The 18,893-nt window shown below is 44.3% G+C and overlaps 1 protein-coding gene across 1 annotated transcript in view; it reads left to right on the top strand.

Annotated features, from left to right (window-relative positions):
- The window catches only part of UXS1 (UDP-glucuronate decarboxylase 1), a 102,355-nt gene that overhangs the window by 42,299 nt on the left and 41,163 nt on the right, over positions 1-18,893 (top strand). Inside the window, exons 7-8 of the mRNA XM_034758061.1 lie at positions 14,521-14,625; positions 16,887-16,946. Coding sequence (XP_034613952.1) covers positions 14,521-14,625; positions 16,887-16,946 — 165 coding nt within the window. The remainder of the gene's footprint in view (positions 1-14,520; positions 14,626-16,886; positions 16,947-18,893) is intronic.

The raw sequence follows: 18,893 nt of genomic DNA, 5'->3' as shown, positions 1-18,893 counted from the left end.
CGTAATTAAGACAATAACCAGCAGTTTCATGCATTTTAATGTGGTATTCAGTGAGCAGTTTACCAGATCTCTTCTGTGTTCCAATCCTGTCAATTCAGACAAGCAAAGTAAAGTTTTTAAGAAAAGATTCCACTCGTTTTTTTATATATTATTTATGACACACCTAGAGGATACATAGACCTTAGAGGATACATTAAAAATAATCACTGCCCTGAAGAGCTTGCAATCAACTTTACACTTACTGTGGCACATCTAAGTAATAAACTAGGTGGTGTGGTTACTGTAGTACGGTCGCCTGTTTTTTTTGTCTTGGGCACATTTCATCTCTGCATGGGACCATAAAAATTAGGATAATTTTGCATAGCATTGGGGTTTTTAAGAAAGAATTGAGTGCAGGTTTGGCGAAGAGAGGTATGGGAGGATGATCCATGCATAGGGGGAGCAGCCATTTATTTGCTGCCTTCCAGAAACTAGACCAATTTTAGAGTGTTTAACACGATAGCTTTTCTGTGGTATAGCAATTATTTAATAAGGAGACTTAATTCCTTATCTAGAAAGAAGGATATATTCTTGATTGCATTTGATTTTGAATTTCACCCCCAGATATATATCCTCCTTGTATGTTTAAATGAGTCTCAGTGGAAATTAGCTTTGCAGAAGTTTATAGGGGAAGGCTGAGTTGAAGTCCAGCTCTTTGATTCCCAAGGGGTAACCGGCATTTTCTCATAAGTATGAAGCAACACCCAACTTTTTGGGATGCATCTGCCCTTGACTGACACAGAGATACTAGCCGATGGCCTAAAAGCACTAGTTTTGTTCTCTGTTCTGTGAACGTCTTGGCTCAGGGTTATCATTTCACACAGGAATTGCCTTCACTTTCAAATTCATTGTCTATAACACCAACAGAAGACTTACAGAATTGTAAAGCTTTCATTTAAAGCTTTCTGTCTAAGTGGAAACTAAGGCCAGCTACTTCTTTAATTAAATTAGAACAGCATATGAGTTTTGCAAATTATTGAAACAGTCCAGAGAATGTTGTCTGAAAATTCACAGTACTCTTACAAAACTGGGAGGGCAGACCTGATTTTATGGTAATTGAGTTACCGCTTTAAAACTTTATAGCTGTTTACTCTCTTCAGAATGCTGCTGCCAAGATCCTTATACGTCTTGATATTTAGGAACTAAAAATGGCAGTCCTGCTTGCTCTGCATGGCTAATAAAGACCCCATATATTACTTGAGAGGGTGAGTTAGCACCTGTGTCCTTGGGATTGAAACAGAACCATACTAATAGATCTAAATTGTAGTGATTGAATGGAATTCCAGTATAAACCTGTGGGGAGAAAATAACACATTTGACTTTTTCATAATTGCATTAAGATCTAGTACTGTCTTTGTCAAGACCCCAGACTAATTAGTAGTGATTATATATCAGATTCCAATGTAACTATAGAAGGCACTTCAACGTATTTTTTTTAAATAATCTTGACCTACACAAATTGTGCTTATGTGATGCAGCATTATTACAATGGTAGGTTTAATTTGTGGAAGAATCACACTGAGTCACAGCCAAACTCTGTAAATTGCAGGGTAGTGTCAGGAGATGACCATCATACTCTAGTTTGGATTCTTAAAAACTGGTAGGCATCTCTCCGTGTTCAGGGCTGCTGCTTGCAGACTACTCCTCCTGTCACATATGCACACACAGGGAGGCAAATGTTTTCTCAGGTAGTTGCTGCATTTGGCTTGTCTACTGCGTTGGAAGAAATGAATTACTTTGAGGGCAGCTGTGAGAACAGCCCCATCGTTCTTCCACCCTCCCTAAATAGGACCCTCAGAAGGCTTCAGATGTGCTCCTGAGCAGGATGGTGTGCACACATTATCTCCCCCTCCTTTCTTTCTGTATTCCATGCCCAGCAAGTACAGCCTCTCCAGCGAGATGGCTGTGGGTAAGGATAACAAAAAAGTGACTCTGACGTATAAAACCCCCAAAGTGGTGGTGGGGGTGGGGTTTTTTGTGTGTGGTGCACATGATGGCCGTGAGTAAAACTACCCTAAAGCAATAGAAACTGAAATGAATGGTGCTGTGCAGTAGTTAGGGACAGTATAGTGTTTAATACTAGTAAATCTTTGAGCATCCAAGGATTTCAGTGGACTTTGCAATATTTATTAAGCCCCACAGAACTCTTGTGAGGCAGATAAATATTAACCCGTTTCTACATCAGGGAGTTCTGCATGAATCAGCAGTCCATTAACACTTGTGAAATGTGAACCTTCTGTATATGGTCAAGGGCTACCGTACAAAAAGCATCCCATACAATCATCTTGGCTTTGAAGCTTTGCTGTATAGGAATTCAGTAGTTTCCTCCCCCCCCCCCCCTCCACCCCCCATATACCAAAAATAAGCCTGGAGAGGCTGCAAACAAAGTCTTCAGCACTTCCAAACAATGAATTATTTTACAGTTTTCATGACCATAATCACAAGTGCAGAGTACTCCGTGAACGCGTTGTCATTACAGCAAGCACATAATACCATGGGAACGTGGTTGCACAGTAGGACTTTTGCTAATGGCCTCCAGCACTTCACTGTACAGTTAGGCACTTTCAGTAAAACAATACCAGTGGGACATTGTTGAGGTTGTAATCTATCTTAGTGTGAATATTGTGTCTTGGCTGCATGTGAAATATGGTCTATTTGCACTGTGTAATGAAAGGCAATTCCAGAATGGCTCTCAAAGATGAGGAGAGACTCTTCAAAATCTAATCAGAGTGTCTGCCTACACTACATAGCATGAAGTAGCTAAAGGAGGCAGAGTTCCTGAGAAGATCCTATGGAAGTTGGTTTAAAACCTTAGACCCTGACTAATGAATCAGTTGTATTCCCAGAGTTATTGGAAGGCGTGCTCTGAGTTAATTACAAATCTGTACAAGTCTTTCAGTCTAGCCATTTTTCATGATTTCAGCATGGGAACATAACTCATGGCAGGTCATTTATTAATTTCACATCTATTTTCTGTAGGCGTATATGAAGGGTAGTTTTTTTATTATTTAAAAGACACTATCAACTTAAATTTGGCTCAATTTAAAATGAACTTTTTAAAAATAATCAATAAATATGTATCCCTCTCTGAATTGTACCATAGAAGTGCTTGAATGATGGCATAAGAATTTAGGTAGATGGGGCCATTGTAGCACTAAGAACCTGAAAGTGGAGAAAGCTAAGGGAAATGCCAAAAATAAACAGCATAAGTAGGGTGTAGTAACAAGTACATAGATTTTCAAATTTTTTACTATATATATTGTTTGTAGCATAGGTAAATGTACTTTTAAAACATTGACTCAAATGGAATTTAAACATGTTCTTAAAGTTAATAATGTTCTTGAAGTTAATAATAAAGCTAAAGTTATTAATGTTCTTAAGTGCTTTGCAAGATCAAGGCTTAGGTTGACTGATCCTTTTAAATAAGGATTTTAATTTTTTAAGCTGGTGTCTTCAATAGCTGAGAAATGTTATCTTTTTGCAGAAGTTTGAGCTGTTAACTTCATGAATGAGAAATACTAAATAAATTGGTAGTGCATGTTTATTCCTCTCCTTAGATATTTTTGTAGAACAGGCTATACCAAAAACAACTGACATGCCATTGAGCTGGTAGAAGATCTGTGTTAAACTGGCCTGAGAAATTCCAGAGCATTTATCAAATACAACAGAGTTATCAATGCTTCAGTAGTTGCATCCTTATTCAGTTTTATCCCATTGTTTTCCCCCCATCGGCATCCAGTCTAACCTGGGGCTTCCCCTGTCTGAGCGATGTCTATACTAGACCAACAGTGGGAGAACTGCTAAAATTCTCAGTATAGATCAGGGGTCTCAAGCCCGCAGCCCGCGGGGCTCTTGTGTGTGGCCCGCCAAGCTCTCGCTGCACCCCCCCGCCCCTCTGCCTACCCATGAGATTGCCTCCTGACGCTGCAAGCCTCACGCTGCTCTCTGAAGCAGCCGGCAGCATGCCCCTTTGGGCCGGGAGGGGGAGGGTGAAGGAGGCAGAGGGCTCCGGCATTGCCTCCTTCCAGGCACCGCCCCCCGCAGCTCCCATTGGCCGGGAACAGGGAACCGTGGCCAATGGGAGCTTCGGGGGAGGTACCTGGAGGAGCGGCAAGAGCAGCACAAGCAGGGAACCCTGAGCTCCTCCCCCTCCCCCAAGGGCTGCAGGGACATGGTTCCAGCTGCTTCCTGGAATGGAGCAGCACGGAGCCAGGGGCCAAGGCAGGCAGGGAGCCTGCCCTGGCCCCAGTGAGCGCCGCTGCCACCCCGGAGCCGCTCTAGGTAAGCGGCACCAGGCTGGAGCTCACACCCTGAACCCCTCCTGCACACCCAACTCCCTGCCCTGAGTCCCCTGCCACATCCCACATCCCTCCTGCACCCCAACTCCCTGCCCTGAGTCCCCTGCTGCACCCTGCACCCCAACACCCTGCCGCACCCCTCTTGTACTCCACCCACCAACTCCCTGCACACCTCCTGCACCTCAACTCCCTGCCCTCAGCCCCCGCTGCACCCTGTACCCTTTCTGCACGCCCTGGGGGCAGCGTTGGGGTGGGGACTTCAGGGAAGGGAATGGAATGGGGCAGGGAAGGGGTGGGAAGAGGTGGGGCAGGGGTGGGGCCTAATTGGAAGGGGTGGAGTGGGGGCGGGGCCAGAGGCAGTGGAGGGGGCTGTCAGTGATGCGGCCCTCAGGCCAATGCACTAGTCCTCATGCGGCCCTCGAGGTCATCTGAGTTTGAGACCCCTGGTATAGATGCTGCCCTACGGGGAATCCTATCTACCTAAGATGCAAGGAGTTTCCTGTGTTCCTGACTAAAGTTCATCTTTTTGCTTAATATTTGTTGCCTGAAGTTTGCTGTGATTTACATAAGAACGGCCGTACTGGGTCAGACCAAAGGTCCATCTAGCCCAGTATCCTGTCTACCGACAGTGGCCAATGCCAGGTGTCCCAGAGGGAGTGAACCTAACAGGCAATGATCAAGTGATCTCTCTCCTGCCATCCATCTCCACCTTCTGACAAACAGAGGCTAGGGACCCCATTCCTTACCCATCGTGGCTAATAGCCATTAATGGTCTTAACCTCCATGAATTTATCCAGTTCTCTTTTAAACGCTGTTATAGTCCTAGCTTTCACAACCTCCTCAGGTAAGGAGTTCCATAAATTGACTGTGCGCTGTGTGAAGAAGAACTTCCTTTTATTTGTTTTAAACCTGCTGCCCATTAATTTCATTTGGTGGCCCCTAGTTTTTGTATTGGGGAATAAGTAAATAACTTTTCCTTATCTACTTTCTCCACACCACTCATGATTTTATATAAAACGTTTACTGTATTTGTACCTGTATGCTGAGATGTGTTGAAGACATGAGCTATTGGTTATTGCAGATAAATTGTTAGACTCTCCCAACTCTGCCTCTTTTTGGAACGCACTCGGATACCATAATAAGTGTGGGAAAAGTGGATAGCATTTAATTACCAAAGACTTCCATCATCCAAGGAAGGTTTTTCTAAGTCACAACATCTAGTTGGTCTATGTCCCAAGTAGAGAGGTTGATTACATTCATTCGACATAACTGAAGACTAAATAATATATGGGCATTTGGTTTTAATCTTCCTCACTTGTTCATGTTTTAATTAAAATCTACAATACTAAAATTTTTAAAAATTGGCACAACTGAAGTTTCACTCTAGTTATTCTTTTGTGAAGATCAAAGACAAAAGCTATTGTTGGTGCTGATGCTGGGCTCTTGTTTTAAAGGGACATTGTCAACTTTAAAAAAAAAATCAAACTTCTTTCTGGAATTTTTTACCTGCTATTGTTACAAATGACCCTTAAGATCACGATGACTGAAAAAGATTTGTTTGTTCACATTGTGCCTTTGACAGCATTTTGTGTAGTCAGTTTCACTGTTTGCTCTGTTAAATAAGTTCCACTGTTCTTTGTGTGGGTCTTTAACACTGCAGCAGGGGTAGAGGCCAATTAAAGCATTTAATCATTAAAACTACTAACTTGACAAGGGCATTTAGGCATGTACCTCAAACTAGTTCTGACTTACTTTTTAAATTGACCAGATTCCAGGTTGAGAAGGTGATTTTTTTAAGAATCAGATTTGAAGAACTACTATTTCCTTTTGGTTCCTTTTGGTTTTCAAAGATGTTGTAGAACCTCACACTTTTTGTGGCCTGTTGGCTACAGGTAAAGCTTGCAGATGCACCAGTTACAGAACCTCATTGATGCATGTGAGCATTAAAACACCTTGTACAACTCTTTAAGGTGGAATCTTTTGCTTTTCAGCACAATTCTGATTTGAGAAGTTCATTGTTTTGGATATAATGGTCATTTAGCTCCAACAATTTAAAATTGGGTTTTCCCACGTAGGGCCTTGTAATACGATTCTACTGTAACTCCTAAGGAGACCTTGAGCTTTGGGGGTATTTTGGCTGTTCTTAAACAAAGGTGTTGTCTAAATACACAAGTTGCACCGTTTCAACTAAAGCTGTTTAAAAAAACAAAAAACAAACAAAAAAAACTGTTTAGTTTAAATGATGTCTAGGTTGGACATTAGGAAAAAGTTCCTAACTGTCAGGGTGGTTAAACACTGGAATAAATTGCCTAGGGAGGTTGTGGAATCTCCATCTCTGGAGATATTTAAGAGTAGGTTAGATAAATGTCTTATCAGGGATGGTCTAGACAGTATTTGGTCCTGCCATGCGGGCAGGGGACTGGACTCGATGACCTCTCGAGGTCCCTTCCAGTCCTAGAATCTATGAATCTATGTAAACCCTGTTCTATAGAAATTTAAATTAATTACACCTGGCTGGTACTGATTTGAAAAATGATTTTGGTTAATCAGGTGTAACTTTTGTGTGGCGTCTAAGTTTGCATTTAATTTAGCTGCTCTTTTGAAAATCAGCGTAATAGATTTATAACTTTTAATCATTTACACTTATTTCATTCTTCGGAAGACTCTCCTGTGTGCCTGTGAAGAAACCTTGGGCATCTGAAATGACATGCGCTTTCAGTTTTCATAATGTCTGTTTTAATAATCACCATAAATTACTTAAATTAATTTCCCAAAGTAACCCATAAATCGTAAACATGTAAACTCTAGCCAAAGCCCTTTTCCCAGAGTTGATGGCCTAGATTTCCTGCCTTCTGACCAATCTGTCCCTAGTTTCTTCTGGCTGGTGATCCACTTCCATCTTTCATGTTCAGGGTACCCAGCCAGGTTCCCACACCTGCTAAGAGTGAGTCAGCAGCAAACACCTGCCATTCTTTTGGATAGCTCTTTCACTGTTCTTTTATCGCTCTTACTTGGGTACTTCAGTGCTTGCATATACATGAGCATGCACACTTTAATGTTACATCTGCTTATAGTACCACAATTACCAGCTTGGCTTGGTATATTGCGTAGTTGACTTGCGATATCGAGCTTGTCATATATAAGAGCATGACAAATGCAGAGTGTTTGCTGCATTTGTAACATGTACTCCTGTGACTACAGTCTAGGTCCAGCTTGCAGTCATGGAAAACGAGCATCTTAGGGAAAGGATAGAAACCATGTTTAAATACTGAAGTGCTTGAAAGAAGGAACTAGAGGCAGCCTTAGGCCTTGTCTACACTACGAGAGTAGTTCGATTTTACTTAAATCGAATATTTGGAATCGATATTGCAAAGTCGAACGTGTGTGTCCACACTAAGGACAGTAATTCGACTTTGTGAGTCCACACTAACGGGGAAAGCGTCGACATTGGAAGCGGTGCACTGTGGGTAGCTATCCCATAGTTCCCGGAGTCCCCGCCGCCCATTGGAATTCTGGGTGGAGCCGCAAATGCCTTCTGGGTAAAACCCAAAAGCACCCTGGCCCCTTTTTTTAACTGTCGTCATCCGTCCATCACTCCCGCCCTCCCTCCCTCCCTGAAAGCGCCGGCGGGAAATCATTTCGCGCACTTTTCCAGTCATTGACAGCGCGGACGCCACAGCACTGTGAGCATGGAGCCCGCTGCAACCATCGCTGCAGTTGTGGCCGCTCTCAACGCCTCGCAGCTTATCATACAGGTTGCCCTGAGGCAGATGCAGAAAAGTCAGGCGAGGAGGCTACGTCAACGCGGTGATGGCCTGAAGTCTGAGAGTAGCACAGACCTCTCAGAAAGCAGGGGACCCAGCGCCGAGGACATCACGGTGGCAATGGGTCATGTTGATGCTGTGAAACGGCGATTCTGGGCACGGGAAACAAGCACTGAGTGGTGGGACCGCATAGTGCTGCAGGTCTGGGATGAATCACAGTGGCTGCGAAACTTCCGCATGCGGAAGGGAACTTTCCTTGAACTTTGTGAGTTGCTGTCCCCTGCCCTGAAGCGCAATGACACCCGGATGCGAGCAGCCCTGACTGTCCAGAAGCGAGTGGCCATAGCCCTCTGGAAGCTTGCAACGCCTGACAGCTACCGGTCAGTCGCGAGCCAGTTTGGGGTGGGCAAATCTACCGTGGGGGTTGTTGTGATGCAAGTAGCCAAGGCAATCGTTGATGTACTGCTGCCAAAGGTAGTGACCCTGGGAAACTTGGAGGCGATCATAGATGGCTTTGCAGCGATGGGATTCCCAAACTGCGGTGGGGCCATAGATGGAACTCACATCCCTATCCTGGCACCGGACCACCAGGCCAGCCAGTACATTAACAGAAAGGGCTACTTTTCCATGGTGCTGCAAGCACTGGTGGACCACAGGGGACGTTTTACCAACATCAATGTCGGATGGCCGGGCAAGGTTCATGACGCTCGTGTTTTCAGGAACTCTGGTCTGTTTAGACGGCTGCAGCAAGGTATTTACTTCCCGGACCACAAAATAACTGTTGGGGATGTGGAGATGCCTATAGTGATCCTCGGGGACCCAGCCTACCCGCTAATGCCCTGGCTCATGAAGCCCTATACAGGTGCCCTGGACACTGAAAAAGAACTCTTCAACTACCGGCTGAGCAAGTGCAGAATGGTGGTGGAGTGTGCTTTTGGACGTCTCAAGGGGAGATGGAGAAGCTTGCTGACTCGCTGTGATCTCAGCGAAACCAATATCCCCATTGTTATAGCAGCTTGCTGTGTGCTCCACAATCTCTGTGAGAGCAAGGGGGAGACCTTTATGGCTGGGTGGGAGGTTGAGGAAATTAGCCTGGCTGCTGATTACTCACAGCCAGACAGCCGGGCGATTAGAAGAGACCAGCGGGAAGCGCTGTGCATCCGGGAGGCTTTGAAAGCAAAGTTCCTGAGTGAGCAGGGTAACCTGTGACTTTCTAATTTTGTGTACAGAGAAGCCTTCACCCCACTTCCAACACACGTTTCAAAATAAAAATAGTTCTACTTTGTTAAAGCACACCGTTTTCTTTAATACTGTTTTCGCGGGAATTTTTTAAAACTGGGACGCAGACTGTGGTGCGGAGCGGGTGTAGTGTAGTCGCGCGAATGCAGCTTCTAAACTCAAGGACTGACAGGCTCCGCTGCGGTGGGATGGTTCTTTCAACGGAGCCTGTCACCCCTCCTGATACGGACTGTGTGTATGGGGGGTCTATGTGAGTTTGTGGCAGGGGGGGGACGGTTACAGATCCCCTGCTGTGTGGCTCTGTGATCCTGCCTAAGGACCGCCGCTTAAGATCTCTAACTGCCCTCCCCTGACACAAAGTCACAGAGCAACCCACCCCCCACCACATAACATGAAAAGAACCTCCCAGACTAACCAGGGTAAGTAGTCACTGCATCACTGCACTATGTATGTGCCCTGCTGCTGTGCCTGCCCCCGACTATGTACCCTGCCAAAGGTGACTGTCCTGTCCAATTACCAACCCCCTTTCCCCCCCCCCCTCCAAAAGAACATGATGGAAACAGTAGTTAACAGAAACATATTTTTTATTATCAACTATACATGGGACTGGGAAGTGAAACTTGGACGGGGGCTTGTGTCAGGCGGGAAGGAAAGAACTTGTCAAACTTTGGGGAATGAGAGCCTTCTGCTGCTCGAGCTCTCTGCAGGGGTGGAGTGAGAGTTAGCAGGGACTCTGCCGCCTCTCCTTCTGTGCACTTTGGGTGAAGGGAGTATGGGACTTGGTGGCGGGGGAGGGCGGTTAGAGATGGACTGCAGCGGGGCTCTGTCCTCCTGCCTCCGTTCCTGCAGAACATCCACAAGGCGCCGGAGCGTGTCCGTTTGCTCCCTCAGTAGTCCAAGCAGGGTTTGAGTCGCCTGCTGGTCTTCCTGACGCCACCTCTCCTCCCGATCCATGTTGGCTTGGTGCATTTGGGACAAGTTCTCCCGCCACTGGGTCTGCTGTGCTGCCTGGGCTCGGGAGCAGGCTATAAGCTCTGAGAACATGTCCTCCCGTGTCCTCTTCTTCTTATGCCTAATCCTCCCTAGCCTCTGGGAGTGTGATGACAGGCTAGGTTGTGAGACAGTCGCAGATGGGGCTGTGGGAATGGGAAAAAGGGAGTGAATTCCTCAGAAAGATAAATGTAGTTGTGAACAAAAAACATAGTCTTTCTCTGTGAACAGGACCATGCACAGCACCTATCACATGCGCACTCAGCACAAGGTCGAATTCTCGGCCTTCGCATTCAGTGTCTGGGGTTTTGCAGAGCACTTTTGAGAACCCTGTCAGGACAACGGAATTGCTCTTGCACGCAGACATGGTAAGCCGTAGATTCGTGGCAGCTTAAAACTTTAATATTAGCAATGGCCTCATTTCACATTGAAATCAATGTCGGTCCCTGCTGCCAGCAATCCGGCAAGCAGGAAGTCTGCTCCTGTCCCACACCCTCGTGGCTGTCCCCGGGAACGATCCCTTTCGGCTGACCCTCTCCCGCCTCCACCGCGTGGCTGCAAACCAGCGGTTACAGTTCTGTAAAGGAACGGTAAAGCAGTCCCAACACTAACATTCCCCTACCTCATTCAAAGCAGGTCATCATGAGCGACATCACCCTCATGAGGATCTCTGAGAGCGACAGACAGAGAATGCTCCGGGAAAGCCTTCAAAGACCAGGGCCGTATGCCGCCATGCTGTGCCAAGCAATGATTCCGGAGTACTTGCTAGTCTCGTGGCGCGGCAACGTGTCCTACTACGGAGGACCCAATAAGGCCGCTCTCCCCAAGAACCTAATGCAGCGGATTTCAAATTACCTGCAGGAGAGCTTCCTTGAGATGTCCCAGGAGGATTTCTGCTCCATCCCCGGACATATAGACCGCATCTTACTGTAGCTGCAGTAGCAGGGACTAAACAGTAGAGCGGCTTGGGCAGGACAATCATGCAAAACCGGACATTGCTAGATTTTTTTCAAATAGTTGCACTGCCCATGACTGAACCGTTAAGTTAATCAAACTAATCATGAGAAACCCATTTTTTAAATTGTTAATAATCATGTTCTGTTACAAATAAATGTTTAGATGTTTACAACACTTACTGGATGATCCTTCACCAGATTCTGTGTCAGGGGTAACGGCTGGGGAGGGTTGGTAGGGGATCTCTGTAAGGGTGATGAAGAGATCCTGGCTGTCGGGGAAATCAGCGTTGTGAGCGCTGTCGACTGCCTCGTCCTCCTCATCTCCTTCCTCATCTTCCCCGTCCGCTAACATGTCCGAGGATCCGGCCGTGGACACTATCCCATCCTCAGAGTCCACAGTCGGTGGGGTAGTGGTGGCGGCCGCACCGAGGATGGAATGCAGTGCCTCGTAGAAACGGGATGTCTGGGGATGGGATCCGGAGCGTCCGTTTGCCTCTTTGGTCTTCTGGTAGCCTTGCCTCAGCTCCTTGATTTTCACGCGGCACTGCGTTACATCCCGGCTGTATCCTCTCTCTGCCATGTCTTTAGAGATCTTCTCATAGATCTTTGCATTCCGTCTTTTGGATCGCAGCTCGGAAAGCACGGACTCATCGCCCCACACAGCGATGAGATCCAAGACTTCCCGATCAGTCCATGCTGGGGCCCTCTTTCTATTCTGAGATTGCACTGCCATCAGTGCTGGAGAGCTCTGCATCGTTGCCAGTGCTGCTGAGCTCGCCACGATGTCCAGACAGGAAATGAGATTCAAACTGGCCAGACAGGAAAAGGAATTCAAATTCAAATTTTCCCGGGGCTTTTCCTGTGTGGCAGTTCAGAACATCCGAGCTCTTACTGCTGTCCAGAGCGTCAACAGAGTGGTGCACTGTGGGATAGCTCCTGAAGCTATTAGCGTCGATTTCCATCCACACCTAGCCTAATTCGACATGGCCATGTCGAATTTAGCGCTACTCCCCTCGTCGGGGAGGAGTACAGAAGTCGAATTAAAGAGACCTCTATGTCGAACTAAATACCTTCGCGGTGTGGACGGGTGCAGGGTTAATTCGATGTAACGGCGCTAACTTCGACATAAACGCCTAGTGTAGACCAGGCCTTATTTGTCTTACGAAGCTGAGATTGTGGGCCTGTTTGGTCACTTGCATTACAGTATGTGAGTGGCATCCACAAATTGCTGTTACCCTTTCCCCTCTAAAATGGTTCAGTTGCCTGCATCTTTAAATGTTTTGGAGAGGGCCTGGAGCTGGCTGCTTTCCTATCCATCCGACCTGATACGGCAACCATCTGTCCCATGGCGAATACTCCATCACCCTTCCACTTGCTAGCCCTGGCCTTGCTAAGTCCTTCGCATAATATTGTCACTGTCTGTCTGCAAAAGAAGCATTGTACATTGTACCCAGGTGCTGAAACATTCCCTCTTCTCTGGCAAGTGAAGCAGTTGATAGGACAAACCATTCAGGGCTGTGTTTCTTCTTCTGGTCCACATTTTCCTGTGGTGCTGCAGCAGCTAACAACTGGAGAAAAGGACTCAGAGAGGAAGGGATTAAAAAACAGAGACATTGCTTTCCCAGACCCATCTCTGTGTATGCTTCTGTTGCACTTTGTTTTCTGTCTGGAATGCGATTGAGTAATTGAAAGGAGTTTTTTGATTCTTGCATATGATTACTTTTTTGTTAGCATTTATATAACAGTTATGGATAAGTATCAGCTCAAATATGTCTTCACTCATGCCAAGGAAGGAATGTTCACTCTTAATGGGCCACTGTTCTAAATATCAATGTGCCATTATAATGTTAAACTTGTACTAGCTGTTACATGTAGGAAATTCCAGTGAGGTCTTTTCAGAAACATGCACATTGGTCATCCAATAGAATATCATTCAGTAGTAATAACGTTTATCTGAATGTTTTATTGCTAACAAACCATTTTTTCCATCAGCTGCAGTCTTCAAACTCCTGTTTCATTCAGTGAAACCTGTAACCTTATTAGGCAACATCTTGTCTTAAGAGATCACCCAAAATATCCTTGTTCCATTTCTGTAGGAAAATCACTTGCCCCTATGTTGGTCCCTTGAATGGTCATGTATGACAGTTTTTGCTGTATTGCACAACTAGTTATAGGTTTCCTTCAGTTCCTTTGACTTGTGCTTCTATTATACTTTCTCTTCTGAGCTGGCTATTCTCTTACAATTTCTGAAATGAATAGATACCGACTTTTCTGATATAGAAGGATTCTCTGATATAGAGGGATTCCAGTACCCATCACACAAAAACCATGAATATGTACGGGCTGTGTGGAATCCAGCTGCATCACTTTCACTCTTCACTATTCAGAACTGTGGTCATATAGCCTATCAGGGCACTAACAGGAAACCTAAGATGAGCAGAAGCATGCATGCATATCTAATCTATATAAGTCTCTTGACCCACCTTACCAGAAACAACTAACATTGTATGTTTTGGAAATGGGGTTTATAAAGTCCCATATGAAGTGCACTTCCTAGGTACAATAAGAAAGATTAATGTAATTTTGACCCTAATGAAACAAAGGCAAAAATTGACAGTTAACCACACTGTGAGAAAAGCCTTATCAGAATATAAACATGATGTGAATGACTATTGATGCGCCACTATGAAATTTAAACAGTTTACAAGTCGAAACAAGATTTTTTTTTTTCCTGTTCTAACCAAAGGCGGCTCCTAGTATCTGAAAGTTGAGCTGCTATTTTTGCTTGTTGTATCATCAGAAACAGTCTGAAACTGGAAGTTATCTTGAAAACGTGATGGCATAAGAGGCAGAATAAAGAACAGCTTGCTCTTCTACAGTTATTGAGCATTGGCTGTGCAGAAGTAAAATGTTTTACTTGTAGGCTATGCATTCTGCAAACACACCAGGAACATCTATATATCTGTGTTAACAAGTGCTAACAGTGTTGCTATGATTAAAAATCTTAATCTGTTTAATTCTAAATTTATTTTGCCATTTTTACTATGGATTTGCATGTAGGATCTCTGGAGATAACAATGTGTTAAAGAATTAGGGTTTGAAGTTAGGAGATGGATACGGAAGGGGAAGAGTTTGATAATAAGGCATTCATTGCAGTGCTAGCTTCCTACAGCCCTGCTGCTTTTTTCATTTAGTTTATTATATTGGGATTTTTTTTTCTCCATTATCTCACAGTGGACCAGATCTATCATCTTGCATCTCCTGCTTCCCCTCCAAATTACATGTATAATCCTATCAAGACATTAAAGACCAACACTATTGGGACATTAAACATGTTAGGTGAGTTGAAATCTTTTTTTTTTTTTTCTTCCTCTTCTTACTGCATTCATTTTGCTTGAAATATTCAGAACTGCTAACAACTGTTGGACTCACAGTTGTGTTCCACTTAAGCTTTAAGGCCCAGTTCCACCAATGTACTTAAGCACAGGCTTAATGAAAGGCACATGAGTAGTTCCATTAAAGTCGATTATGAAAAATCAAAGGGACTATTTGTATTTTTAGAGTGACCCACATATTTAAGTACCTGGCAGAATCTGGAGCAGAGCCATCTGCACTGAGGTGATTGTCTATTGTACCACGTAAGACTGAATTCATTAGCCCAGTTTGTTTACTAGCAAGCTAGCAAGAAAGTTCAAATTGCTGTTCCACTAAAATTTTAAATTCAGTATTTAAATGAGTGTAAAATCTGCAAACAGAACCTCGCTAGTATTGAAAGAAAGTGGTTTTAAGGTAAAAAAGGTACGCTTTTTTCCCCTTCATTCTCTGTCTCAGAATAACTCCTATATATCTTTGTTCATGTTGGATTAAAAACAGAATTGGAAAGGAAGAGCTAATATTTTCCTAACGTAAACACAAATACTGACAGCTATTCTAAGGCCAAGAAAGAGCCTTGCTTATCTGGCACAAGGGAAGGAAGAGTTCGGCGAGGGATGAGAAGAAGGGGGGAGTCAAAAATCAAAGAAAATAATTAATCTTCCTTGAAAGCCCCATTTTCTTCTAGGATGTTTACCTCTTCATGTGACTATTTCAGTATTTCATCTGAGACCATTTACAAACAGCATGAAAATCTTGAGTATAGGAGCCAACTAGAGTACAAGGATTTCCATAGTCATGGCCCAATTATTGAGTAATATCTATGAAGCAATTATGCAAATCAGACACACAATCAGAGTGCAACTTTGGGGGAAAGACTGCTGTTGTGTCTCAGTGACTGTGAAGCATCCCTGTGTTCAGAGTGACAGCTGACTCCATTTCAGTACAATGAGTGTTAGTGTGTAGAACTGCAATAACTCCATAGTATTGGTACCTCCCATTGTGGTGATCTCTCCCCCGGCCAATTCTGAGAGTCCTATGCTGCTGCTGAGGTCATATACAGTGTCAGGGACACATTCTCAGCTATATTAGTTTGTATTTAGTGCAGCTGAGAGTCAGGGGGTATGGAGGCAGCAAAGTGGCTTCAAGCCTCCTTTGTTATCCACCCCTTTACATCCTAATCTCGATCCAGTTGTCACTGCTTTAGCTTGAACTGGTTGCCAATGGCCCCTGAGATTTTTTGAAGTAGTGGGTGTTTGCTGAGACATGGGGACCCTCTGGCCCCACTTCTTTTCCCCAACTAGGAAATGCTGCACTGGTCTTCTTTCCTGAACTGTGCCGACTTAAAAGCTACTGTCTCGGTTCTGTGCCATCAAATTGTCCCCCCCAGCCAGGGAAAAATTTCTATCACTAGCTCTGCCATCTTGAGGGTCAGTGTGCCAGCAGAGCAGTGCAAAGCCTCCCTTACGCTGGGCAGAATCAGGCCCACTACGTTCAGTTTCAAGAGGAGCTACAAAGGTCTAATGAACTTACATGGGGAATATGACACACTTTTCTCCTAACCACATAGCTCCACTTAGCTCCCACCCAGCTTCCTATTGATGTTTCTAACTCTTGTGGTTCACAGGATATCAGACCGTAAAACAGTAGCTATTCCTTCAGGCTAGCAGTACTTTTTTTGGCCCCAATCCCGGACTTAATATAGCAAATTTTTAATAGGAGGGTGATTATCCATTAGAACAATGTACCAAGGGCTCTGGTGGATTCTCCATCACTGGCAATTTTTAAATCAAGACTGGTTGTTGTCCTAAAATACATTCTTTAGTTCAAACAGGAATTAATTCAGAGAAGTCCTATGGCCTTATGTTATGCAGGAGGTCAGAGTAGATGATCACAATTGTCCCTTCTGACCTTGTGATCTATGGAAAAAAGTCCTGCACTTTAGTTCAGTGTAACTTTCAATCCATGAAATAAATGTACGTAAGATCTGACAATCAGCCAGCTGTGTGGTGTGAGTAGCTGCAGAAAAGCTCAGTCGTGTTCCTTCCAGCTTGAAGTTGGGTACTGGAGACTTGGAAGAAGAGAGGCTAGATCTGAAAAAAACTGAGTAGGGAAGCCCTGAATTCTCTTCTTCCTTAGACAAAATGGGGTCTAAATAAAGCAATGAACATACCTGAAAGTCTTTTGTATTTGCTAAAATTCACTGTTTCCTTTTTCTCAATGTTTAGGATTAGCAAAACGTGTTGGAGCACGGCTTCTGCTGGCCTCCACCTCTGAGGTATATGGAGGTAAGACATGAGCATAGCTGGAGTATCTATGGTGTGTCTGATCAAGGAATATTTACAATAACTTCTGTGGATGGTGTATGGCAGCATCAAGTATTTGCGTAGTTGTCATACTTGGACTTGTTAGCTTTCATCTTAATATTTAAAATGTGGACAGTAATCTTCCCTTTAAGGCCCCTTTGCACTGCCAGAGCGGAGTAAAGCAACCCAAGTGTAAATGAAAATCAGGCCCTAAATGCTGTGTGTAAGAGTTGACCTATAACAGAATGTTAGCATTCTTTGTAATAAAGGGGTCTTAGTGGAAGTTTCTACATGTTGAACTCTTAGACTCCAGAGACCATAGTGGGAATGCTTTGGAGGAAAACAGGCAGCATGTTTGACTCTTGTTCCCCGGACTGTTTGGCAACTGGATTATGATGATGATTAATCAGCAGCAATGGTGTGTGTTCAGTGCTGAGCAAGCCACATGCCCGGCTCTATAAGAGCATACAAAGAAAAGGTCTGTCTCCGTTGGAAAATGACCTACTGACAAAATCACTATCCGCATTGAGCCCCTGGCTGCTTCCTGCCTTCCCCTCTTTAAATCATGTTGAGAATTATTTAACTAGTGCAGATGCAGCAAAATGCTCTTTGGTAACATCAGGGACCATGATTGGCCTTGCTGGTGCTAGATAAACTTTTCTAAAAATTTCCCTGTGTTGTGAACACCAGTTCTACTCCGCTAGTACTAGCATTATTGGGAGTATTAGATGGGTTACCAGTTACTACAGGCATTTTCAGCTTTGAGCTGATCTAACTAACACAGCAAGCAGCATAATGTTGCTAATAGCTGAGCACTGTAAAGACCTTTTCATTAAAAAGTTCCTCACTTCTCCCCTCTTCCTCTAGACGGAAAGAATGAGATGTGCTCTTTTTACTCCCCTCATGTTTACTTTTTGGATGGAATAACTTTAGGCAGGCAGGTGCACCACAAATATCACAAGCAAGAACTCCACCAATGACGAGGCAGTCACTGCAAATGGCATGACTGTGTCTCACCTCACATTCCTGCCTCCCTATTTCTGTTATGCAAGGGTCAGTTCCTACATGGGGAAAGCGCTGGGCCAAGAGACACTTCCTAACTGAACAGGAAACCATATTCTCTCTTCCGGAAGATGGAACATTGTTACAGGCAGACCAAGCATACCAGTTCCAGAGCAGCATCTCTCCCCAGCAATCTGATTGCTGCAGGGGAAAACTTAAAGAAACACAGATTGTCAGACTTTGTTATGTATACAATCCAGTCAGGCAAAGGGATCTACCTTCTTCATATAGTAGGTTTAACTAAATGGAAAAGAGTTATTGTTTTTGAATTCTTGGCAGGATAAACCCCTTGAAAATGTCCTTTAGCTGTTTCTACTTCCTACAGAGGTTCTCAAACTGTGCTCTTCAGGGTGCTTCCAGGTGACTGGCAGAGTTGCTTCTGTCAGAGTATTGAAGCATCTGCATGAATTAAAGCTGCACTGTAACTTGAACACAGACCTCCTTAGGGTTTCCACAGGCTTTTATGATCAACTAAAATATCTGGTGTCTTTTCACTGTCACATGTTTCATTTGGCATTAATTTAACCATGATAGAATCTGAGAACAGCTTAAAAATTAGAGTGGTAGCAAACATACAAGGGAACAGAACTAAAACTCAGTGGCCTAGAAAAAGTAGAGCAGTGGTACAGCAGGATAACAAAAGGAATTTGCAAAAAGAACAGGAGTACTTGTGGCACCTTAGAGACTAACAAATTTATTAGAGCATAAGCTTTCGTGGACTACAGCCCACTTCTTCGGATGAATATATATGCATCCAAAGAAGTGGGCTGTAGTCCACGAAAGCTTATGCTCTAATAAATTTGTTAGTCTCTAAGGTGCCACAAGTACTCCTGTTCTTCTTTTTGCGGATACAGACTAACACGGCTG

Source organism: Trachemys scripta, chromosome 1 (genome assembly GCF_013100865.1).
Source record: "Trachemys scripta elegans isolate TJP31775 chromosome 1, CAS_Tse_1.0, whole genome shotgun sequence".
Taxonomy (NCBI): domain Eukaryota; kingdom Metazoa; phylum Chordata; order Testudines; family Emydidae; genus Trachemys; species Trachemys scripta.
The sequence above is the reverse complement of the archived record's forward strand: the minus strand, read 5'-3'. Positions and strand labels throughout refer to the sequence as shown.